Consider the following 23,270-nt stretch of genomic DNA (forward strand, 5'->3'; position numbering starts at 1 on the left):
TGCGCTGAGCTATTGAGATCATGCCGGGCTCAGGCTGATGGGGGGTGGGGGAGGCAGGGGACACACCTTTGTGGGACAAGGGGATCTCCGACAGATTCTCGATGCTTCCGGGGAGGAGTTGATCTGGCCGTTCAGACCGACCTGAGTGGCAGCTTGTGAGATGAATGGGTTGGGAAGAGAAGCCATTGGACCCAGCAGGAACCCTATGTCCTCAGAGGGCTGTTTTGGAAAAGTTCCATCCCAACCACTGGGTGTCCCTCCCGGGTACTCCCACCCACATCCAGGGAACCGTGGGGCCCACTGCTCACCTCCTGTGTCACCAGGGTGCCGGCCAGGATTGGGGGTGGGGTGGGCAGACAGGAGCCCTTCGCTTGCCAGGCCCGGGAGCTGGCCTTGAACAGGTGGTTGGCTTCACTGAGGTGGGCAGAGGAGGATGGGCAGCTGTTGCCCAGGCTGGTACCACGGGGGTCCCACTGCCACGCCTCCTTGAGAACTGTTGCATTGTGGGAACGAGGACCCCAAAGTCCTGGCTCCAGACCTGTGCCCCCCTCCCCTCTTTCCTGCTCCATCCTCCCTGGGAGGCCAGGTCTGGGCTGGCATCTCTGAGACACGGCCTGGTGGCTCAGGCGGGCTGGATGGCTGGAAGTGGTCCTCAGCTCACCTCTCAGTGCCGAGCAGAGGGAGGAAGCTTCCGTGCTGGTGCGGGGACTCGGAGTTCGGCATCTTGACGCTCTCTAGGTCAGACTCCCCCGGGGTCGGCACAGTTCCTGGGGGGCTAATCTTGGGCAAGGCGCTGTCCTGGGGAGAGGAAAGGAGGGAGAGGGGAGTCGGAAGACTTGGTCTCGGACTGAGTAAACAGCCTGGGTGACACAGGCACACAGAGTGTCTGGGGCTGTAATCTGGGCTGGGAGCCCCAGAAGACAGGGGGGCTTGTGTTCTGAGTCCCCAGGGGCCAGCCGTGGTCTGCTAGGCATCCCCAGGGGCACCGCCTGGTGGCCTGGGCTCCTGGGAGGGCATCTGGGGCCCTTAGTGATATCTCAGATGGCCAACCCTGACCTTCAGACCCTGGATGGGGACACGTGCGGGAGAAGAACACCACGGGAGGAGAGCTTGGCGAGGCTCTGTGTCGGAGAAGGAGGAGGTGTCAGCTTTCTGGGGACCAGCCAGCCCGGTCCCGAGGCCAGCCTACTTGCTGGAAGGCGCCGCCTTGGGCATCAGCCCTGCCCCTAGCACAGGGGCGCATGGTGCGGCCCGGGCGCCCACCTGCAGGGCCCGAGAGGCCAGGCGGTCCATCATGGTGGCACGCTCCAGGTTGCCCTCCTCATGCTCCCGCAGGTACACTTCGTACAGCTCCTGCAGGTGCTGCGGCACGGCCAGGTTGCCGTCTAGGGTGGGGGAGCGGAGAGGCAGGGCTCAGTGCGCGCTCTCGGGCCCTTAGCGGGTCGGACTCGCGGGGTAGGTAGCGCGGGGACCCTACCCTGGATGAGCTGCCGCTGGGCGCGGATGATCTCGCAGAGGCTGAGGCGCTGCTCCAGGCGGCGCAGGGCCTCGCGGCGGTGGCGGTGCGCGCCGTCGCGGAGCAGGGCTTGCGACTGCATCTCGGCCTTCTCCAGCTCCAGCTCGTGCACGCGGCAGAGCGGGCCGAGCGCCTCGCGCTGCTGCTCCGAGCTGACGCGCCTCGGCAGCGTCTCCTCCAGGCGGCGGCCCCGCGCGCGCAGCTCTCGGCACCGCTGCTCCAGCGCCAGCTGGGGAGCCGAGCGGGTCGTCAGCACCAGGTGGCCGATGAGGGGCCGCCCGCGCCCGCCGCTGAGCGGGTCCTTGCCCTTCCAAGCCCCCGGATGCTGTGCGGCCGGCTGAAGCCCCACTCCGAGGCCTGCTTTTCGAAGTAGTGTCTTGAACTCTGCACCCGGGGACTGCTCCTGAGTGACCCCTCTGTGCCCACTTATTGCAACCCGTCCCTGAAACAGGCTCCGTGCAGTGCAGTCGCTCAGTTCTTTTCGACTCTTTGCGACCCCATGGACCGCAGCCCGCCAGGCTCCTCCTTCCATGGGATTCTCCAGGCGAGGACATTGGAGTGGGCTGCCATTTCTTTCTCCAAGGGATCTTCCCGACCCAGGGATCGAACCTCGGTCTCCCGCATTGGCGGGCGGACTCTTTGCCATCTGAGCCACCAGGGAATCCAGGGAAATGAGCTCCGTGGACCAGCTCAACCGCAGCCCATCTCATGCCCTCTGGACTGGTGGACCCGGAAGCCCCCTGGTATGGTTATGCTCCAGAACAGAGAAGGGAGATCTGGAAAATCCTCATTAAAATGTTGGCTAACAGTTTTCTGAGTCTTTAATGTGTGAAAGGATTTATTTACTCTTCTCATCAACCCCACTAGGCTTGACCACTCCCATTTTAAAGATGAGTTCTTGCCTGGAGAATCCCATGGACAGAGGAGGCTGGTGGGCTATAGTCCAGGGGGTAGCAAAGAGTCGGACCCAACTGAGCGACTGAGTCCACACACACAAAGCGTTAGTCCCTCACTGGTGTCTGACTCTGTGACCCGCCAGGCTCCTCTGTCCATGGGGTTCTCCAGGCAAGAATACTGGAGGGGGTAGCCATTTCCTACTCCAGGGGATCTTCCTGACCCAGGGACAGAACCTGCGTCTCCTGAATTGGCAGGCGGATGCTTCACCACTGAGCCACCTGTGCTCAATAAATGCTTATTTCCACGTCCCACGAGAAACCGGAAAGAAGAGGCGGTGAAGTAGGATGCGCGCGGGAAGGTCCTTCTGTTGGCTCCCTTAATGACGATACTGTCTGCCCAAGGCCGGGTACCCTCGGGACTCAGGAGGCAGCGCTGGGTAGGGTAACCGCTGGCCTCCCTGACCGCGCTCCATCTCTGTACCTCTCTGGCAGGTACCTCTACTGCGGAGAGCTGACCGTGCTGCTGGCACAGGCCATCCCCCTGCACCAGCTGGCCACCAAGTACCGCGTGGCCTCCTTGCAGCGGGGCGTGGCCGACTATATGCGCGCGCACCTGGCGGGCGGCGCGGGCCCGGCGGTGGGCTGGTACCACTACGCGGTGAGCACCGGGGACGAGGCCCTGCGCCAGAGCTGCCTGCAGTTCCTGGCCTGGAACCTGTCGGCCGTGGCGGGGAGCGCCGAGTGGGGCGCCGTGAGCCCTGAGCTGCTGGCGCAGCTGCTTCCGCGCTCGGACCTCGTGCTGCAGGACGAGCTGGAGCTCTTCCAGGCGCTGGAGGCGTGGCTGGGCCGCGCGCGGCCGCCGCCGGCTGTGGCCGAGCGCGCGCTGCGCGCCATCCGTTACCCCATGATCCCTGCGGCGCAGCTGTTTCAGCTTCAGGCGCGCTCGGCCGCCCTGGCGCGCCACGGCCCGGCGGTGGCCGACCTGCTCCTTCAGGCCTACCAGTTCCACGCCGCCTCGCCGCTGCACTATGCCAAGTTTTTCGACGTCAACGGTGCGCCATCCTGCCCCACAACTACCTCGCGCCTGCCTGCGGCGCCCCGTGGGTCATCAACAACCCGGCCCGCGACGATCGCAGCACCAGCTTCCAGACGCAGCTGGGCCCAAGCAGCCATGACTCGGGCCGCCGGGTCACCTGGAACGTGCTCTTCTCGCCACGCTCGCTGCCGGTAAGCCTGCGGCCTGTCTACGCGGACGCCACGGGCACAGCGCTGCCCCTCGCACGCCCCGAGGACGGCCGGCCCGGGCTGGTGGTCACGCCGGCCAGCAGCGGGGGCGACGCGGCGGGCGTGAGCTTCCAGAAGACCGTGCTGGTGGGGGCGCGCCACCACGGCCGCCGGCTGGTCCGCCACGCCTACAGCTTCCACCAGAGCAGCGAGGAGGCCGGTGACTTCCTGGCGCACACCGACCTGCAGCGGCGCAACTCCGAGTACCTGGTGGAGAATGCCCTGCATCTCCACCTCATTGTCAAGCCCGTCTATCACACCCTCATCCGGACCCCCAAGTAGCCAGGCGGGCCGGGGCGGGGAGCTCAGCATCCCTGAGGCCTCTGGATCAGGAAAATAAAGGCCCAGTAGAGATGGCGCAGAGGGACCGGGATTGGCATGGCCAGTGGAGGTGTCTGTCCTGGCCCGCTGGGGGACCAGGCGCTAGCAGCCTGAGAGCTGGGTGGATAGAAGCCAGGTGGTTGGTGGTAGACCAGATGCCTGGTTTCAGGAGTTGCTTTCTCACTGACCTGAAAGGAAGGTTCCTGGTGGTGTGTATGTGTGTGCTCAGCAGTGTTTCAGTCTTTGCCACCTCATGTACTGTATGTAGCCTGGCAGGCTCCTCTGCCCGTGGAACTTTTCAGGCAAGAATACTGGAGGGCAATGCCCTTTCCTCCTGTAGGGGATCTTCCCAACCCAGGAATCGAACCCGTGTCTCTTGCGTCTCCTGCATTGGCAAGTGGATTGTTTATCACCAGCACTACGTGGGAAGCCAGAGCTCTTGGTAGAATAAACCAGCGCTCGGAGCGGCAAGGGGGTGATTAAACCACCCAGTTCTGGGGGCAAAAACAGTCCAAGGAGGGCTCCACAGGTCAGGGACTCCCCATCGTTCATTACCTTTTCCCCAAGGGCCCCCGTCCCCACAGGGGACAGGGCAGGTAAAAGCATCGAGATGGCCAGGTGCACCTTGGGGGAGCTTTCTCACCTGAAACTGAGGGGCTCAGTTGAGCAGTTTCTGAGCCCTGGCTTCCTGGGGTGGGAGGGGTAAGCACAACCCTAAGTCTCTGACCTCTCCTGGGAGGGGGTCTGGGCAGAGACCTCAGAGTCCGGAGGAAAAACGCTTTCCCCCAGGAGTCTGTTGACTGGTGCTCTACAACCAGCCGGAGAAGAAGAGGGTGTGGTGGGAAGAGGGGACTTGGGTTGAATCTTAATCAGTGATGTGCTCGGTCGCTCAGCCGTGTCCGGCTCTTTGCAGCCCCGTGGACTGGAGCCCGCCAGTCCTCTACCCATGGGATTCCTCAGGCAAGAATCTGGAGTGGGTTGCCATTTCTTCCTCCAGGGGATCTTCCTGACCCAGGGATTGAACCCACATCTCTTGCATCTCCTGCATTGCAGGCAGGTTCTTTACCATTAGCACGACCCGGGGAACGGAAGCCCAGTCTGTCAGGACCACCCCACCTTTCAGACAAGGTCTAGTTTCCGGAACAACCAACAAAACTCAAATGGGATTTTTATTGTTAACAAGCAGTTCTGGGGCAGGGGGAAGGTGGAAACGACTGCTGAGTAACAAAGCTAGATTCCTTTCCAGCCCCCAGCCACAGTAAGGGAAATGCCCGGCAGGCCCTTCCCCAGCCATCCAGCATGCCCTTGTCCCAGATGTGGGCCCAGGAGCCCTAATCCCATGAACAGTCCCTCCTTGCTCCACCCCCGCCCCACATTCCTCAGGCCAATCTGGTTGCAGATCTTAGAGAAGAGTTTCGGCAACAGGAGTCTGTGCCCAGGGAGCCCTGGGATCCAGGGCTGGGAAGCCAGGGAGCCCTGCCATCCAGGCCATGCCTCCTGGGCTCAGTTCCCCTTCCCGTTGGCACTGAAGGCACGGAAGTGTGGGGGCAGGCACCCCCATGGTTCCTGGGTCCCAGGGGCCCCAGCCTTCTGAGATCCCGAGCTCCTGATGCCAGGTCATCCCCATCTGCCCAGCCTCCGTCTCCCATTACTGCCACACCCCATCAAGCCTTGGCGGGCAGGAGGGCCGGTTCCGGGCAGGGCCCCTCAGTTGTGCCCAAAGTGCCCATTTTTGCTTTGGGTGCTTGTGCCATAGGGCAGGCGGGGCATCCGAGCAACCCGTTCGGAAACATCCCCTGGGTTGGAGGGGGCAGCGACAGGGGAGGTGTCCTCGGGGCCTGCAACGGGAAGGGCCAGGAGCTCTGCTTTAAGGCATGCCTCTCCATGCCCCTCTCGTCACCCACAGTGGCTCTGAACTCCCTAGGGGCACCTCCCCCTCAGAGGCCAGTCCCACTAATAGTCTTCAGGAACCCAGTTTCCAGCAAGGGGCAGCCATAGGGGCAGGGAGTTCAACCAGTCTCCTCCCTGGCCTGGCCAAGGGCTCCCCTCTCCCCATTGCTATCCCCGCCCCCCGACACTTGCTGGGACTCACCCAGGCTCTGGCACGGAGGGAGTTTGACCTTGGCCATAGGCAGCGTGGCCTTTCCCAGGGGTCTGATGGTAGGGGTCAGGTGTCCAACCACTGGCATCCTCTGTTCTTCGGTGTGTTTCTCCCCAGGCCGGGGTCCAGCAACGTGCATCTTGGGGCGGGACAGCTGTGTTGGCTGGAGAGCCAGATGAGCTGGGAGCTGCGTGGGGATCTGATACAAGGAGATGTTGGGTTCAGTTGGGGGAAACTCCATGGAGAGTGGTGCACAGCTAGTGGTACCCTGGGGCCTCTGGAGGAGTCCAGCCTTCAGAACCCGGCAAGGAAGGGGCCCAGACACCCCCAGCTCCTGTCCCTCTAGGCTCACCCCTTGTCTGGTGACTTCAAAGGCCTGGGACCTCCGCTTCCTCTTTGCCTCCAGGGACTCCTCTCGTTTGTTTCTTGGGCTTTTCTTCTGGCCTTGCAGCGGGGGACAAGGGCCATCGCCATGACGCTCGACTGCCCGGGATGGCGCCTCGCCTGTGCTGCTGGATAGGCTGTCCTCGCTGGCGGTGTGCTGGAGGGTGGGGCTGGGCGGCCGCTTGCAGGCCAGCGGTCCGGGCGGCCGCACGTCATCAGTCTGGCCCTTCAAGTGCAGGGACAGGCTGCTCTGCTTTATGGTGGGTGCCAGCAGTTGGCGCCCCTCGGCCCCCAGGGCCTGGGAGTGGTGCCGGGCAGCCTTCCCGGCGATGCTCTTGGTGTTGGCCGTGGTCTCCTTCCTCCCTGCGGCGGGACAGAGGGGCACCCACCCCGGGATCAATGCCACGTTTCCCCCCCCGCTCCTGCACCTCCAACACCCCTTTCTCTGCTGCAGCTCACCCCAACTTGCAGTTTGAGCAACTTTGGGCAAGTTTCTGAGCCTTCTTTTCATCTGTAAACTGATGATGGTAAAACTAGCCTCAGTGGGTTGGGAAGATTTTTTTTTTTTTTTTTACCATGACACACGGCATACGGGATCTTAGTTCCCTGACTGGGGATCGAACCTTCACCCGCTGCAGTGGAAGTGCTGAGTCTTAACCACTGGACTGCCAGGGAAGTCCCAGGTTCTGAGGATGGATTGCTGAGATATGAGGGTCACCTGTGGCCACAGGGTAGGGAGGATTCGGACTCTATTTGCTATTACAATTATTTCCGAGTGGGAAGTGGAGGGGGCGTGACCCCAAGTACCATGTGTTCCCCATTCTGGTTTCCAATTGTGTCCCCTGCTCTGTGTGGACAGAGCAGGTGGTTACTCTTCTCTGGGTACTAGTGCCTCTCTTTCTAGAACGATGCCTGGGTGTGTTCAGCAGAGGAGAGGGAAGGAAGGGGCTTCGGCTGGGTGCACTGAGCTATTGAGATCATGCCAGGCTCAGGCTGATGGGGTGTCGGGGGAGGCAGGGGACACACCTTTGTGGGACAAGGGGATCTCCGACAGATTCTCGATGCTTTCAGGGGAGGAGTTGATCTGGCCGTTCAGTCCGACCTGAGTGGTGGCCTGTGAGATGAATGGGTTGGGAAAAGAAGCCATTGGACCCAGCAGGAACCCTATGTCCTCAGAGGGCTGTTTTGGAAAAGTTCCATCCCAACCACTGGATGTCTCTTCTGGGTACTCCCACCCGTGGGGCCCACTGCTCACCTCCTGTGTCACCAGGTTGCCCCCCCGGATTGGGGGTGGGGTGGGCAGACAGAAGCCCTTCGCTTGCCAGGCCCGGGAGCTGGTCTTGAACGGGTGGTTGGCTTCACTGAGGTGGGCAGAGGAGGATGGGCAGCTGTTGCCCAGGCTGGTACCACGGGGGTCCCACTGCCACCCCTCCTGAGAACTGTTGCATTGTGGGAACGAGGACCCCAAAGTCCTGGCTCCAGACCTGTGCCCCCCTCCCCTCTTTCCTGCTCCATCCTCCCTGAAGCCAGGTCTGGGCTGGCATCTCTGAGACACGGCCTGGTGGCTCAGGCGGGCTGGATGGCTGGAAGTGGTCCTCAGCTCACCTCTCAGTGCCGAGCAGAGGGAGGAAGCTTCCGTGCTGGTGCGGGGACTCGGAGTTCGGCATCTTGACGCTCTCTAGGTCAGACTCCTCCGGGGTCGGCACAGTTCCTGGGGGGCTAATCTTGGGCAAGGCGCTGTCCTGGGGAGAGGAAAGGAGGGAGAGGGGAGTCGGAAGACTTGGTCTCGGACTGAGTAAACAGCCTGGGTGACACAGGCACACAGAGTGTCTGGGGCTGTAATCTGGGCTGGGAGCCCCAGAAGACAGGGGGGCTTGTGTTCTGAGTCCCCAGGGGCCAGCCGTGGTCTGCTAGGCATCCCCAGGGGCACCGCCTGGTGGCCTGGGCTCCTGGGAGGGCATCTGGAGCCCTTAGTGATATCTCAGATGGCCAACCCTGACCTTCAGACCCTGGATGGGGACCCGTGCGGGAGAAGAACACCACGGGAGGAGAGCTTGGCGAGGCTCTGTGTCGGAGAAGGAGGAGGTGTCAGCTTTCTGGGGACCAGCCAGCCCGGTCCCGAGGCCAGCCTACTTGCTGGAAGGCGCCGCCTTGGGCATCAGCCCTGCCCCTAGCACAGGGGCGCATGGTGCGGCCCGGGCGCCCACCTGCAGGGCCCGAGAGGCCAGGCGGTCCATCATGGTGGCACGCTCCAGGTTGCCCTCCTCATGCTCCCGCAGGTACACTTCGTACAGCTCCTGCAGATGCTGCGGCACGGCCAGGTTGCCGTCTAGGGTGGGGGAGCGGAGAGGCAGGGCTCAGTGCGCGCTCTCGGGCCCTTAGCGGGTCGGACTCGCGGGGTAGGTAGCGCGGGGACCCTACCCTGGATGAGCTGCCGCTGGGCGCGGATGATCTCCTCGCAGAGGCTGAGGCGCTGCTCCAGGCGGCGCAGGGCCTCGCGGCGGTGGCGGAGCGCGCCGTCGCGGAGCAGGGCTTGCGACTGCATCTCGGCCTTCTCCAGCTCCAGCTCGTGCACGCGGCAGAGCAGGCCGAGCGCCTCGCGCTGCTGCTCCGAGCTGACGCGCCTCGGCAGCGTCTCCTCCAGGCGGCGGCCCCGCGCGCGCAGCTCTCGGCACCGCTGCTCCAGCGCCAGCTGGGGAGCCGAGCGGGTCGTCAGCACCAGGTGGCTGATGAGGGGCCGCCCGCGCCCGCCGCTGAGCGGGTCCTCGCCCTTCCAAGCCCCCGGATGCTGTGCGGCCGGCTGAAGCCCCACTCCGTGGCCTGCTTTTCGAAGCTGTGTCTTGTACTCTGCACCCGGGGACTGCTCCTGAGTGACCCCTCTGTGCCCACCTTCTTGCAACCCATCCCTGAAACAGGCTCCGTGCAGTGCAGTCGCTCAGTTCTGTTCAACTCTTTGCGACCCCATGGACCGCAGCCCGCCAGGCTCCTTCTTCCATGGGATTCTCCAGGCGAGGATATTGGAGTGGGCTGCCATTTCCTTCTCCAAGGGATCTTCCCGACCCAGGGATCAAACCTCAGTCTCCCGCATTGGTGGCCAGACTCTTTACCATCTGAGCCACCAGGGAATCCAGGAAAATGAGCTCCGTGGACCAGCTCAACCGCAGCCCATCTCATGCCCTCTGGACTGGTGGACCCTGAAGCCCCCTGGTATGGCTATGCTCCAGAACAGAGAAGGGAGATCTGGAAAATCCTCATTAAAATGTTGGCTAACAGTTTTCTGAGTCTTTAATGTGTGAAAGGATTTATTTACTCTTCTCATCAACCCCACTAGGCTTGACCACTCCCATTTTAAAGATGAGTTCTTGCCTGGAGAATCCCATGGACAGAGGAGGCTGGTGGGCTATAGTCCAGGGGGTAGCAAAGAGTCGGACCCAACTGAGCGACTGAGTCCACACACACAAAGCGTTAGTCCCTCACTGGTGTCTGACTCTGTGACCCGCCAGGCTCCTCTGTCCATGGGGTTCTCCAGGCAAGAATACTGGAGGGGTAGCCATTTCCTACTCCAGGGGATCTTCCTGACCCAGGGACAGAACCTGCGTCTCCTGAATTGGCAGGCGGATGCTTCACCACTGAGCCACCTGTGCTCAATAAATGCTTATTTCCACGTCCCACGAGAAACCGGAAAGAAGAGGCGGTGAAGTAGGATGCGCGCGGGAAGGTCCTTCTGTTGGCTCCCTTAATGACGATACTGTCTGCCCAAGGCCGGGTACCCTCGGGACTCAGGAGGCAGCGCTGGGTAGGGTAACCGCAGGCCTCCCTGACCGCGCTCCATCTCTGTACCTCTCTGGCAGGTACCTCTACTGCGGAGAGCTGACCGTGCTGCTGGCACAGGCCATCCCCCTGCACCAGCTGGCCACCAAGTACCGCGTGGCCTCCTTGCAGCGGGGCGTGGCCGACTATATGCGCGCGCACCTGGCGGGCGGCGCGGGCCCGGCGGTGGGCTGGTACCACTACGCGGTGAGCACCGGGGACGAGGCCCTGCGCCAGAGCTGCCTGCAGTTCCTGGCCTGGAACCTGTCGGCCGTGGCGGGGAGCGCCGAGTGGGGCGCCGTGAGCCCTGAGCTGCTGGCGCAGCTGCTTCCGCGCTCGGACCTCGTGCTGCAGGACGAGCTGGAGCTCTTCCAGGCGCTGGAGGCGTGGCTGGGCCGCGCGCGGCCGCCGCCGGCTGTGGCCGAGCGCGCGCTGCGCGCCATCCGTTACCCCATGATCCCTCCGGCTCAACTGTTCCAGCTTCAGGCGCGCTCGGCCGCCCTGGCGCGCCACGGCCCGGCGGTGGCCGACCTGCTCCTTCAGGCCTACCAGTTCCACGCCGCCTCGCCGCTGCACTACGCCAAGTTTTTCGACGTCAATGGCAGTGCCTTCCTGCCCCGCAACTACCTTGCGCCCGCCTGGGGCGCCCCGTGGGTCATCAACAACCCAGCCCGCGACGATCGCAGCACCAGCTTCCAGACGCAGCTGGGCCCAAGCGGCCACGACTCGGGCCGCCGGGTCACCTGGAACGTGCTCTTCTCGCCACGCTGGCTGCCGGTAAGCCTGCGGCCTGTCTACGCGGACGCCACGGGCACAGCGCTGCCCCTCGCACGCCCCGAGGACGGCCGGCCCCGGCTGGTGGTCACGCCGGCCAGCAGCGGCGGCGACGCGGCGGGCGTGAGCTTCCAGAAGACCGTGCTGGTGGGGGCGCGCCACCACGGCCGCCTGCTGGTCCGCCACGCCTACAGCTTCCACCAGAGCAGCGAGGAGGCCGGTGACTTCCTGGCGCACGCCGACCTGCAGCGGCGCAACTCCGAGTACCTGGTGGAGAATGCCCTGCATCTCCACCTCATTGTCAAGCCCGTCTATCACACCCTCATCCGGACCCCCAAGTAGCCAGGCGGGCCGGGGTGGGAAGCTGAGCCTTCCTGAGGCCTCTGGATCAGGAAAATAAAGGCCCAGCAGAGATGGCGCAGAGGGACCGGGATTGGCATGGCCAGTGGAGGTGTCTGTCCTGGCCCGCTGGGGGACCAGGCCCTAGCGTCCTGAGAGCTGGGTGGATAGAAGCCAGGTGGTGGGTGGTAGACCAGATGCCTGGTTTCAGCAGCTGCTTTCTCACTGACCTGAAAGGAAGGTTCCTGGAGCTGTGTATGTGTGTGCTCAGCGGTGTTTCAGTCTTTGCCACCTCGTGTACTGTAGCCTGGCAGGCTCCTCTGCCCGTGGAACTTTTCAGGCAAGAATACTGGAGGGCGATGCCCTTTCCTCCTGCAGGGGAATCTTCCCAACCCAGGAATCGAACCCGTGTCTCTTGCGTCTCCTGCATTGGCAAGTGGATTGTTTATCACCAGCACTACGTGGGAAGCCAGAGCTCTTGGTAGAATAAACCAGCGCTCGGAGCGGCAAGGGGGTGATTAAACCACCCAGTTCTGGGGGCAAAAACAGTCCAAGGAGGGCTCCACAGGTCAGGGACTCCCCATCGTTCATTACCTTTTCCCCAAGGGCCCCCGTCCCCACAGGGGACAGGGCAGGTAAAAGCATCGAGATGGTCAGGTGCACCTTGGGGGAGCTTTCTCACCTGAAACTGAGGGGCTCAGTTGAGCAGTTTCTGAGCCCTGGCTTCCTGGGGTGGGAGGGGTAAGCACAACCCTAAGTCTCTGACCTCTCCTGGGAGGGGGTCTGGGCAGAGACCTCAGAGTCCGGAGGAAAAACGCTTTCCCCCAGGAGTCTGTTGACTGGTGCTCTACAACCAGCCGGAGAAGAAGAGGGTGTGGTGGGAAGAGGGGACTTGGGTTGAATCTTAATCAGTGATGTGCTCGGTCGCTCAGCCGTGTCCGGCTCTTTGCAGCCCCGTGGACTGGAGCCCGCCAGTCCTCTACCCATGGGATTCCTCAGGCAAGAATCTGGAGTGGGTTGCCATTTCTTCCTCCAGGGGATCTTCCTGACCCAGGGATTGAACCCACATCTCTTGCATCTCCTGCATTGCAGGCAGGTTCTTTACCATTAGCACGACCCGGGGAACGGAAGCCCAGTCTGTCAGGACCACCCCACCTTTCAGACAAGGTCTAGTTTCCGGAACAACCAACAAAACTCAAATGGGATTTTTATTGTTAACAAGCAGTTCTGGGGCAGGGGGAAGGTGGAAATGACTGCTGAGTAACAAAGCTAGATTCCTTTCCAGCCCCCAGCCACAGTAAGGGAAATGCCCGGCGGGCCCTTCCCCAGCCATCCAGCATGCCCTTGTCCCAGATGTGGGCCCAGGAGCCCTAATCCCATGAACAGTCCCTCCTTGCTCCACCCCCGCCCCACATTCCTCAGGCCAATCTGGTTGCAGATCTTAGAGAAGAGTTTCGGCAACAGGAGTCTGTGCCCAGGGAGCCCTGGGATCCAGGGCTGGGAAGCCAGGGAGCCCTGCCATCCAGGCCATGCCTCCTGGGCTCAGTTCCCCTTCCCGTTGGCACTGAAGGCACGGAAGTGTGGGGGCAGGCACCCCCATGGTTCCTGGGTCCCAGGGGCCCCAGCCTTCTGAGATCCCGAGCTCCTGATGCCAGGTCATCCCCATCTGCCCAGCCTCCGTCTCCCATTACTGCCACACCCCATCAAGCCTTGGCGGGCAGGAGGGCCGGTTCCGGGCAGGGCCCCTCAGTTGTGCCCTAAGCGTCCATTTTTGCCTTGAGCGCTTGTGCCATAGGGCAGGCGGGGCATCCGAGTAACCCGTTCGGAAACATCCCCTGGGTTGGAGGGGGCAGCGACAGGGGAGGTGTCCTCGGGGCCTGCAACGGGAAGGGCCAGGAGCTCTGCTTTAAGGCATGCCTCTCCATGCCCCTCTCGTCACCCACAGTGGCTCTGAACTCCCTAGGGGCACCTCCCCCCAGAGGCCAGTCCCACTAATAGACTTCAGGAACCCAGTTTCCAGCAAGGGGCAGCCATAGGGGCAGGGAGTTCAACCAGTCTCCTCCCTGGCCTGGCCAAGGGCTCCCCTCTCCCCATTGCTATCCCCGCCCCCCGACACTTGCTGGGACTCACCCAAATCCTGGCACGGAGGGAGTTTGACCTTGGCCATAGGCAGCGTGGCCTTTCTCAGGGGTCTGATGGTAGGGGTCAGGTGCCCAACCACTGGCATCCTCTATTCTGACGTGTGATTCTCCATGGAACAGGGTCCAGCGACGTGCATCTTGGGGTGGGACAGCTGCGTTGGCTGGAGAGCCAGATGAGCTTGGAGCTGCGTGGGGATCTGATATAGGAGATGTTAGGTTCAGTTGGGGGACACTCCATGGAGAGTGGTGCACAGCTAGGGGTACCCTGGGGCCTCTGGAGGAGTCCAGCCTTCAGAACCCGGCAAGGAGGGGGCCCAGACACCCCCAGCTCCTGTCCCTCTAGGCTCACCCCTTGTCCTGTGACTTCAAAGGCCTGGGACCTCCGCTTCCTCTTTGCCTCCAGGGACTCATCTCGTTTCTTTCTTGGGCTTTTCTTCTGGCCTTGCAGCGGGGGACAAGGGCCATCGCCATGACGCTCGACTGCCCGGGATGGCGCCTCGCCTGTGCTGCTGGATAGGCTGTCCTCGCTGGCGGTGTGCTGGAGGGTGGGGCTGGGCGGCCGCTTGCAGGCCAGCGGTCTCGGTGGCCACACGTCATCAGTCTCGCCCAGCGAGTGCAGGGACAGGCTGCTCTGCTTCATGGTGGGTGCCAGCAGTTGGCGCCCCTTGGCCCCCAGGGCCTGCGAGCGGTGCCGGGCAGCCTTCCCAGTGATGCTCTTGGTGTCGGCCGCGGTCTCCTTCCTCCCTGCGGCGGGACAGAGGGGCACCCACCCCAGGATCAAGGCCACATTCCGCTCCCCCCTCCTGCACCTCCAATACCCCCTTCTCTGCTGCAGCTCACCCCAACTTGCTTGCTGTTTGAGAAACTTTGGGCAAGTTTCTGAGCCTTCTTTTCATCTGTAAACTGACGATGGTAAAACCAGCCTCAGTGGGTTGGGAAGATTTTTTTTTTTTGACCATGACACATGGCATACAGGATCTTAGTTCCCTGAGTGGGGATCGAACTTTCACCCACTGCAGTGGAAGTGCTGAGTCTTAACCACTGGACTGCCAGGGAAGTCCCAGGTTCTGAAGATGGATTGCTGAGATATGAGGGTCACCTGTGGCCACAGGGTAGGGAGGATTCGGACTCTATTTCCGAGTGGGAAGTGGAGGGGGCGTGACCCCAAGTACCATGTGTTCCCCATTCTGGTTTCCAATTGTGTCCCCTGCTCTGTGTGGACAGAGCAGGTGGTTACTCTTCTCTGGGTACTGGTGCCTCTCTTTCTAGAACGATGCCTGGGTGTGTTCAGCAGAGGAGAGGGAAGGAAGGGGCTTCGGCTGGGTGCGCTGAGCTATTGAGATCATGCCGGGCTCAGGCTGATGGGGGTGGGGGAGGCAGGGGACACACCTTTGTGGGACAAGGGGATCTCCGACAGATTCTCGATGCTTCCGGGGGAGGAGTTGATCTGGCCGTTCAGACCGACCTGAGTGGCAGCTTGTGAGATGAATGGGTTGGGAAGAGAAGCCATTGGACCCAGCAGGAACCCTATGTCCTCAGAGGGCTGTTTTGGAAAAGTTCCATCCCAACCACTGGGTGTCCCTCCCGGGTACTCCCACCCACATCCAGGGAACCGTGGGGCCCACTGCTCACCTCCTGTGTCACCAGGGTGCCGGCCAGGATTGGGGGTGGGGTGGGCAGACAGGAGCCCTTCGCTTGCCAGGCCCGGGAGCTGGCCTTGAACAGGTGGTTGGCTTCACTGAGGTGGGCAGAGGAGGATGGGCAGCTGTTGCCCAGGCTGGTACCACGGGGGTCCCACTGCCACGCCTCCTTGAGAACTGTTGCATTGTGGGAACGAGGACCCCAAAGTCCTGGCTCCAGACCTGTGCCCCCTCCCCTCTTTCCTGCTCCATCCTCCCTGGGAGGCCAGGTCTGGGCTGGCATCTCTGAGACACGGCCTGGTGGCTCAGGCGGGCTGGATGGCTGGAAGTGGTCCTCAGCTCACCTCTCAGTGCCGAGCAGAGGGAGGAAGCTTCCGTGCTGGTGCGGGGACTCGGAGTTCGGCATCTTGACGCTCTCTAGGTCAGACTCCCCCGGGGTCGGCACAGTTCCTGGGGGGCTAATCTTGGGCAAGGCGCTGTCCTGGGGAGAGGAAAGGAGGGAGAGGGGAGTCGGAAGACTTGGTCTCGGACTGAGTAAACAGCCTGGGTGACACAGGCACACAGAGTGTCTGGGGCTGTAATCTGGGCTGGGAGCCCCAGAAGACAGGGGGGCTTGTGTTCTGAGTCCCCAGGGGCCAGCCGTGGTCTGCTAGGCATCCCCAGGGGCACCGCCTGGTGGCCTGGGCTCCTGGGAGGGCATCTGGGGCCCTTAGTGATATCTCAGATGGCCAACCCTGACCTTCAGACCCTGGATGGGGACACGTGCGGGAGAAGAACACCACGGGAGGAGAGCTTGGCGAGGCTCTGTGTCGGAGAAGGAGGAGGTGTCAGCTTTCTGGGGACCAGCCAGCCCGGTCCCGAGGCCAGCCTACTTGCTGGAAGGCGCCGCCTTGGGCATCAGCCCTGCCCCTAGCACAGGGGCGCATGGTGCGGCCCGGGCGCCCACCTGCAGGGCCCGAGAGGCCAGGCGGTCCATCATGGTGGCACGCTCCAGGTTGCCCTCCTCATGCTCCCGCAGGTACACTTCGTACAGCTCCTGCAGATGCTGCGGCACGGCCAGGTTGCCGTCTAGGGTGGGGGAGCGGAGAGGCAGGGCTCAGTGCGCGCTCTCGGGCCCTTAGCGGGTCGGACTCGCGGGGTAGGTAGCGCGGGGACCCTACCCTGGATGAGCTGCCGCTGGGCGCGGATGATCTCCTCGCAGAGGCTGAGGCGCTGCTCCAGGCGGCGCAGGGCCTCGCGGCGGTGGCGGAGCGCGCCGTCGCGGAGCAGGGCTTGCGACTGCATCTCGGCCTTCTCCAGCTCCAGCTCGTGCACGCGGCAGAGCAGGCCGAGCGCCTCGCGCTGCTGCTCCGAGCTGACGCGCCTCGGCAGCGTCTCCTCCAGGCGGCGGCCCCGCGCGCGCAGCTCTCGGTACCGCTGCTCCAGCGCCAGCTGGGGAGCCGAGCGGGTCGTCAGCACCAGGTGGCCGATGAGGGGCCGCCCGCGCCCGCCGCTGAGCGGGTCCTCGCCCTTCCAAGCCCCCGGATGCTGTGCGGCCGGCTGAAGCCCCACTCCGAGGCCTGCTTTTCGAAGTAGTGTCTTGAACTCTGCACCCGGGGACTGCTCCTGAGTGACCCCTCTGTGCCCACTTATTGCAACCCGTCCCTGAAACAGGCTCCGTGCAGTGCAGTCGCTCAGTTCTTTTCGACTCTTTGCGACCCCATGGACCGCAGCCCGCCAGGCTCCTCCTTCCATGGGATTCTCCAGGCGAGGACATTGGAGTGGGCTGCCATTTCTTTCTCCAAGGGATCTTCCCGACCCAGGGATCGAACCTCGGTCTCCCGCATTGGCGGGCGGACTCTTTGCCATCTGAGCCACCAGGGAATCCAGGGAAATGAGCTCCGTGGACCAGCTCAACCGCAGCCCATCTCATGCCCTCTGGACTGGTGGACCCGGAAGCCCCCTGGTATGGTTATGCTCCAGAACAGAGAAGGGAGATCTGGAAAATCCTCATTAAAATGTTGGCTAACAGTTTTCTGAGTCTTTAATGTGTGAAAGGATTTATTTACTCTTCTCATCAACCCCACTAGGCTTGACCACTCCCATTTTAAAGATGAGTTCTTGCCTGGAGAATCCCATGGACAGAGGAGGCTGGTGGGCTATAGTCCAGGGGGTAGCAAAGAGTCGGACCCAACTGAGCGACTGAGTCCACACACACAAAGCGTTAGTCCCTCACTGGTGTCTGACTCTGTGACCCGCCAGGCTCCTCTGTCCATGGGGTTCTCCAGGCAAGAATACTGGAGGGGGTAGCCATTTCCTACTCCAGGGGATCTTCCTGACCCAGGGACAGAACCTGCGTCTCCTGAATTGGCAGGCGGATGCTTCACCACTGAGCCACCTGTGCTCAATAAATGCTTATTTCCACGTCCCACGAGAAACCGGAAAGAAGAGGCGGTGAAGTAGGATGCGCGCGGGAAGGTCCTTCTGTTGGCTCCCTTAATGACGATACTGTCTGCCCAAGGCCGGGTACCCTCGGGACTCAGGAGGCAGCGCTGGGTAGGGTAACCGCAGGCCTCCCTGACCGCGCTCCATCTCTGTACCTCTCTGGCAGGTACCTCTACTGCGGAGAGCTGACCGTGCTGCTGGCACAGGCCATCCCCCTGCACCAGCTGGCCACCAAGTACCGCGTGGCCTCCTTGCAGCGGGGCGTGGCCGACTATATGCGCGCGCACCTGGCGGGCGGCGCGGGCCCGGCGGTGGGCTGGTACCACTACGCGGTGAGCACCGGGGACGAGGCCCTGCGCCAGAGCTGCCTGCAGTTCCTGGCCTGGAACCTGTCGGCCGTGGCGGGGAGCGCCGAGTGGGGCGCCGTGAGCCCTGAGCTGCTGGCGCAGCTGCTTCCGCGCTCGGACCTCGTGCTGCAGGACGAGCTGGAGCTCTTCCAGGCGCTGGAGGCGTGGCTGGGCCGCGCGCGGCCGCCGCCGGCTGTGGCCGAGCGCGCGCTGCGCGCCATCCGTTACCCCATGATCCCTCCGGCTCAACTGTTCCAGCTTCAGGCGCGCTCGGCCGCCCTGGCGCGCCACGGCCCGGCGGTGGCCGACCTGCTCCTTCAGGCCTACCAGTTCCACGCCGCCTCGCCGCTGCACTACGCCAAGTTTTTCGACGTCAATGGCAGTGCCTTCCTGCCCCGCAACTACCTTGCGCCCGCCTGGGGCGCCCCGTGGGTCATCAACAACCCAGCCCGCGACGATCGCAGCACCAGCTTCCAGACGCAGCTGGGCCCAAGCGGCCACGACTCGGGCCGCCGGGTCACCTGGAACGTGCTCTTCTCGCCACGCTGGCTGCCGGTAAGCCTGCGGCCTGTCTACGCGGACGCCACGGGCACAGCGCTGCCCCTCGCACGCCCCGAGGACGGCCGGCCCCGGCTGGTGGTCACGCCGGCCAGCAGCGGCGGCGACGCGGCGGGCGTGAGCTTCCAGAAGACCGTGCTGGTGGGGGCGCGCCACCACGGCCGCCTGCTGGTCCGCCACGCCTACAGCTTCCACCAGAGCAGCGAGGAGGCCGGTGACTTCCTGGCGCACGCCGACCTGCAGCGGCGCAACTCCGAGTACCTGGTGGAGAATGCCCTGCATCTCCACCTCATTGTCAAGCCCGTCTATCACACCCTCATCCGGACCCCCAAGTAGCCAGGCGGGCCGGGGTGGGAAGCTGAGCCTTCCTGAGGCCTCTGGATCAGGAAAATAAAGGCCCAGCAGAGATGGCGCAGAGGGACCGGGATTGGCATGGCCAGTGGAGGTGTCTGTCCTGGCCCGCTGGGGGACCAGGCCCTAGCGTCCTGAGAGCTGGGTGGATAGAAGCCAGGTGGTGGGTGGTAGACCAGATGCCTGGTTTCAGCAGCTGCTTTCTCACTGACCTGAAAGGAAGGTTCCTGGAGCTGTGTATGTGTGTGCTCAGCGGTGTTTCAGTCTTTGCCACCTCGTGTACTGTAGCCTGGCAGGCTCCTCTGCCCGTGGAACTTTTCAGGCAAGAATACTGGAGGGCGATGCCCTTTCCTCCTGCAGGGGAATCTTCCCAACCCAGGAATCGAACCCGTGTCTCTTGCGTCTCCTGCATTGGCAAGTGGATTGTTTATCACCAGCACTACGTGGGAAGCCAGAGCTCTTGGTAGAATAAACCAGCGCTCGGAGCGGCAAGGGGGTGATTAAACCACCCAGTTCTGGGGGCAAAAACAGTCCAAGGAGGGCTCCACAGGTCAGGGACTCCCCATCGTTCATTACCTTTTCCCCAAGGGCCCCCGTCCCCACAGGGGACAGGGCAGGTAAAAGCATCGAGATGGTCAGGTGCACCTTGGGGGAGCTTTCTCACCTGAAACTGAGGGGCTCAGTTGAGCAGTTTCTGAGCCCTGGCTTCCTGGGGTGGGAGGGGTAAGCACAACCCTAAGTCTCTGACCTCTCCTGGGAGGGGGTCTGGGCAGAGACCTCAGAGTCCGGAGGAAAAACGCTTTCCCCCAGGAGTCTGTTGACTGGTGCTCTACAACCAGCCGGAGAAGAAGAGGGTGTGGTGGGAAGAGGGGACTTGGGTTGAATCTTAATCAGTGATGTGCTCGGTCGCTCAGCCGTGTCCGGCTCTTTGCAGCCCCGTGGACTGGAGCCCGCCAGTCCTCTACCCATGGGATTCCTCAGGCAAGAATCTGGAGTGGGTTGCCATTTCTTCCTCCAGGGGATCTTCCTGACCCAGGGATTGAACCCACATCTCTTGCATCTCCTGCATTGCAGGCAGGTTCTTTACCATTAGCACGACCCGGGAACGGAAGCCCAGTCTGTCAGGACCACCCCACCTTTCAGACAAGGTCTAGTTTCCGGAACAACCAACAAAACTCAAATGGGATTTTTATTGTTAACAAGCAGTTCTGGGGCAGGGGGAAGGTGGAAATGACTGCTGAGTAACAAAGCTAGATTCCTTTCCAGCCCCCAGCCACAGTAAGGGAAATGCCCGGCGGGCCCTTCCCCAGCCATCCAGCATGCCCTTGTCCCAGATGTGGGCCCAGGAGCCCTAATCCCATGAACAGTCCCTCCTTGCTCCACCCCCGCCCCACATTCCTCAGGCCAATCTGGTTGCAGATCTTAGAGAAGAGTTTCGGCAACAGGAGTCTGTGCCCAGGGAGCCCTGGGATCCAGGGCTGGGAAGCCAGGGAGCCCTGCCATCCAGGCCATGCCTCCTGGGCTCAGTTCCCCTTCCCGTTGGCACTGAAGGCACGGAAGTGTGGGGGCAGGCACCCCCATGGTTCCTGGGTCCCAGGGGCCCCAGCCTTCTGAGATCCCGAGCTCCTGATGCCAGGTCATCCCCATCTGCCCAGCCTCCGTCTCCCATTACTGCCACACCCCATCAAGCCTTGGCGGGCAGGAGGGCCGGTTCCGGGCAGGGCCCCTCAGTTGTGCCCTAAGTGCCCATTTTTGCCTTGAGCGCTTGTGCCATAGGGCAGGCGGGGCATCCGAGTAACCCGTTCGGAAACATCCCCTGGGTTGGAGGGGGCAGCGACAGGGGAGGTGTCCTCGGGGCCTGCAACGGGAAGGGCCAGGAGCTCTGCTTTAAGGCATGCCTCTCCATGCCCCTCTCGTCACCCACAGTGGCTCTGAACTCCCTAGGGGCACCTCCCCCAGAGGCCAGTCCCACTAATAGACTTCAGGAACCCAGTTTCCAGCAAGGGGCAGCCATAGGGGCAGGGAGTTCAACCAGTCTCCTCCCTGGCCTGGCCAAGGGCTCCCCTCTCCCCATTGCTATCCCCGCCCCCGACACTTGCTGGGACTCACCCAAATCCTGGCACGGAGGGAGTTTGACCTTGGCCATAGGCAGCGTGGCCTTTCTCAGGGGTCTGATGGTAGGGGTCAGGTGCCCAACCACTGGCATCCTCTATTCTGACGTGTGATTCTCCATGGAACAGGGTCCAGCGACGTGCATCTTGGGGTGGGACAGCTGCGTTGGCTGGAGAGCCAGATGAGCTTGGAGCTGCGTGGGGATCTGATATAGGAGATGTTAGGTTCAGTTGGGGGACACTCCATGGAGAGTGGTGCACAGCTAGGGGTACCCTGGGGCCTCTGGAGGAGTCCAGCCTTCAGAACCCGGCAAGGAGGGGGCCCAGACACCCCCAGCTCCTGTCCCTCTAGGCTCACCCCTTGTCCTGTGACTTCAAAGGCCTGGGACCTCCGCTTCCTCTTTGCCTCCAGGGACTCATCTCGTTTCTTTCTTGGGCTTTTCTTCTGGCCTTGCAGCGGGGGACAAGGGCCATCGCCATGACGCTCGACTGCCCGGGATGGCGCCTCGCCTGTGCTGCTGGATAGGCTGTCCTCGCTGGCGGTGTGCTGGAGGGTGGGGCTGGGCGGCCGCTTGCAGGCCAGCGGTCTCGGTGGCCACACGTCATCAGTCTCGCCCAGCGAGTGCAGGGACAGGCTGCTCTGCTTCATGGTGGGTGCCAGCAGTTGGCGCCCCTTGGCCCCCAGGGCCTGCGAGCGGTGCCGGGCAGCCTTCCCAGTGATGCTCTTGGTGTCGGCCGCGGTCTCCTTCCTCCCTGCGGCGGGACAGAGGGGCACCCACCCCAGGATCAAGGCCACATTCCGCTCCCCCTCCTGCACCTCCAATACCCCCTTCTCTGCTGCAGCTCACCCCAACTTGCTTGCTGTTTGAGAAACTTTGGGCAAGTTTCTGAGCCTTCTTTTCATCTGTAAACTGACGATGGTAAAACCAGCCTCAGTGGGTTGGGAAGATTTTTTTTTTTGACCATGACACATGGCATACAGGATCTTAGTTCCCTGAGTGGGGATCGAACTTTCACCCACTGCAGTGGAAGTGCTGAGTCTTAACCACTGGACTGCCAGGGAAGTCCCAGGTTCTGAAGATGGATTGCTGAGATATGAGGGTCACCTGTGGCCACAGGGTAGGGAGGATTCGGACTCTATTTCCGAGTGGGAAGTGGAGGGGGCGTGACCCCAAGTACCATGTGTTCCCCATTCTGGTTTCCAATTGTGTCCCCTGCTCTGTGTGGACAGAGCAGGTGGTTACTCTTCTCTGGGTACTGGTGCCTCTCTTTCTAGAACGATGCCTGGGTGTGTTCAGCAGAGGAGAGGGAAGGAAGGGGCTTCGGCTGGGTGCGCTGAGCTATTGAGATCATGCCGGGCTCAGGCTGATGGGGGTGGGGGAGGCAGGGGACACACCTTTGTGGGACAAGGGGATCTCCGACAGATTCTCGATGCTTCCGGGGAGGAGTTGATCTGGCCGTTCAGACCGACCTGAGTGGCAGCTTGTGAGATGAATGGGTTGGGAAGAGAAGCCATTGGACCCAGCAGGAACCCTATGTCCTCAGAGGGCTGTTTTGGAAAAGTTCCATCCCAACCACTGGGTGTCCCTCCCGGGTACTCCCACCCACATCCAGGGAACCGTGGGGCCCACTGCTCACCTCCTGTGTCACCAGGGTGCCGGCCAGGATTGGGGGTGGGGTGGGCAGACAGGAGCCCTTCGCTTGCCAGGCCCGGGAGCTGGCCTTGAACAGGTGGTTGGCTTCACTGAGGTGGGCAGAGGAGGATGGGCAGCTGTTGCCCAGGCTGGTACCACGGGGGTCCCACTGCCACGCCTCCTTGAGAACTGTTGCATTGTGGGAACGAGGACCCCAAAGTCCTGGCTCCAGACCTGTGCCCCCCTCCCCTCTTTCCTGCTCCATCCTCCCTGGGAGGCCAGGTCTGGGCTGGCATCTCTGAGACACGGCCTGGTGGCTCAGGCGGGCTGGATGGCTGGAAGTGGTCCTCAGCTCACCTCTCAGTGCCGAGCAGAGGGAGGAAGCTTCCGTGCTGGTGCGGGGACTCGGAGTTCGGCATCTTGACGCTCTCTAGGTCAGACTCCCCGGGGTCGGCACAGTTCCTGGGGGCTAATCTTGGGCAAGGCGCTGTCCTGGGGAGAGGAAAGGAGGGAGAGGGGAGTCGGAAGACTTGGTCTCGGACTGAGTAAACAGCCTGGGTGACACAGGCACACAGAGTGTCTGGGGCTGTAATCTGGGCTGGGAGCCCCAGAAGACAGGGGGCTTGTGTTCTGAGTCCC

General features: G+C 62.5%; 4 protein-coding genes and 2 long non-coding RNA genes across 6 annotated transcripts; 3 read left to right on the forward strand and 3 right to left on the reverse strand.

Annotated features, from left to right (window-relative positions):
* Window positions 1-666: 666 nt before the first annotated feature.
* On the reverse strand, window positions 667-1,505 carry LOC133232924 (uncharacterized). Its single transcript, XR_009731503.1, has 2 exons — window positions 1,264-1,505; window positions 667-798 (listed from the first exon to the last, which is right to left on the reverse strand). It is a non-coding gene; the product is annotated as an uncharacterized LOC133232924 (long non-coding RNA).
* Window positions 1,504-11,847, forward strand: LOC133231516 (BTB/POZ domain-containing protein 17-like). Its single transcript, XM_061389907.1, is given in 4 exon segments — window positions 1,504-1,775; window positions 2,815-3,464; window positions 3,467-4,153; window positions 11,604-11,847. Coding segments are annotated over 3 exon segments (1,434 nt in total). The 3' UTR covers window positions 3,979-4,153; window positions 11,604-11,847.
* Window positions 7,068-9,137, reverse strand: LOC133232921 (kinesin-like protein KIF19). Its single transcript, XM_061392926.1, has 4 exons — window positions 8,710-9,137; window positions 8,108-8,244; window positions 7,758-7,863; window positions 7,068-7,616 (listed from the first exon to the last, which is right to left on the reverse strand). The coding sequence occupies exons 1-4, from the start codon at window positions 8,740-8,742 to the stop codon at window positions 7,491-7,493; spliced, it is 402 nt and encodes a 133-aa protein (XP_061248910.1). The 5' UTR covers window positions 8,743-9,137; the 3' UTR covers window positions 7,068-7,490.
* LOC133231517 (BTB/POZ domain-containing protein 17-like) lies at window positions 10,154-11,507 on the forward strand. The gene has a single exon (XM_061389908.1). The coding sequence runs from the start codon at window positions 10,154-10,156 to the stop codon at window positions 11,426-11,428; it is 1,275 nt and encodes a 424-aa protein (XP_061245892.1). The 3' UTR covers window positions 11,429-11,507.
* A 3,708-nt stretch (window positions 11,848-15,555) lies between the features above and the next one.
* On the reverse strand, window positions 15,556-16,255 carry LOC133232925 (uncharacterized). Its single transcript, XR_009731504.1, has 2 exons — window positions 16,153-16,255; window positions 15,556-15,687 (listed from the first exon to the last, which is right to left on the reverse strand). It is a non-coding gene; the product is annotated as an uncharacterized LOC133232925 (long non-coding RNA).
* A 1,341-nt stretch (window positions 16,256-17,596) lies between these two features.
* Window positions 17,597-19,290, forward strand: LOC133231518 (BTB/POZ domain-containing protein 17-like). The gene has a single exon (XM_061389909.1). The coding sequence runs from the start codon at window positions 17,597-17,599 to the stop codon at window positions 18,869-18,871; it is 1,275 nt and encodes a 424-aa protein (XP_061245893.1). The 3' UTR covers window positions 18,872-19,290.
* Window positions 19,291-23,270: the final 3,980 nt, after the last annotated feature.

Source organism: Bos javanicus, chromosome 19 (genome assembly GCF_032452875.1).
Source record: "Bos javanicus breed banteng chromosome 19, ARS-OSU_banteng_1.0, whole genome shotgun sequence".
Taxonomy (NCBI): Eukaryota; Metazoa; Chordata; class Mammalia; order Artiodactyla; family Bovidae; genus Bos; species Bos javanicus.

Bases quoted from the DNA above. Each gene is read 5' to 3' on its own strand.
- LOC133232921 (XM_061392926.1), bottom strand. From the start codon at position 8,742: ATGATGGACCGCCTGGCCTCTCGGGCCCTGCAG. The intron at 7,864-8,107 runs GTGAGCTGAGGA...TGCCCACCTCAG, and splicing joins CCTCTGCTCGGCACTGAGAG to TGAAGCCAACCACCCGTTCA. The intron at 7,617-7,757 runs GTGAGCAGTGGG...TTCATCTCACAG, and splicing joins GCAACCTGGTGACACAGGAG to GCCACCACTCAGGTCGGACT.
- LOC133231517 (XM_061389908.1), top strand. From the start codon at position 10,154: ATGCTTATTTCCACGTCCCACGAGAAACCGGAAAGAAGAGGCGGTGAA.
- LOC133231518 (XM_061389909.1), top strand. From the start codon at position 17,597: ATGCTTATTTCCACGTCCCACGAGAAACCGGAAAGAAGAGGCGGTGAA.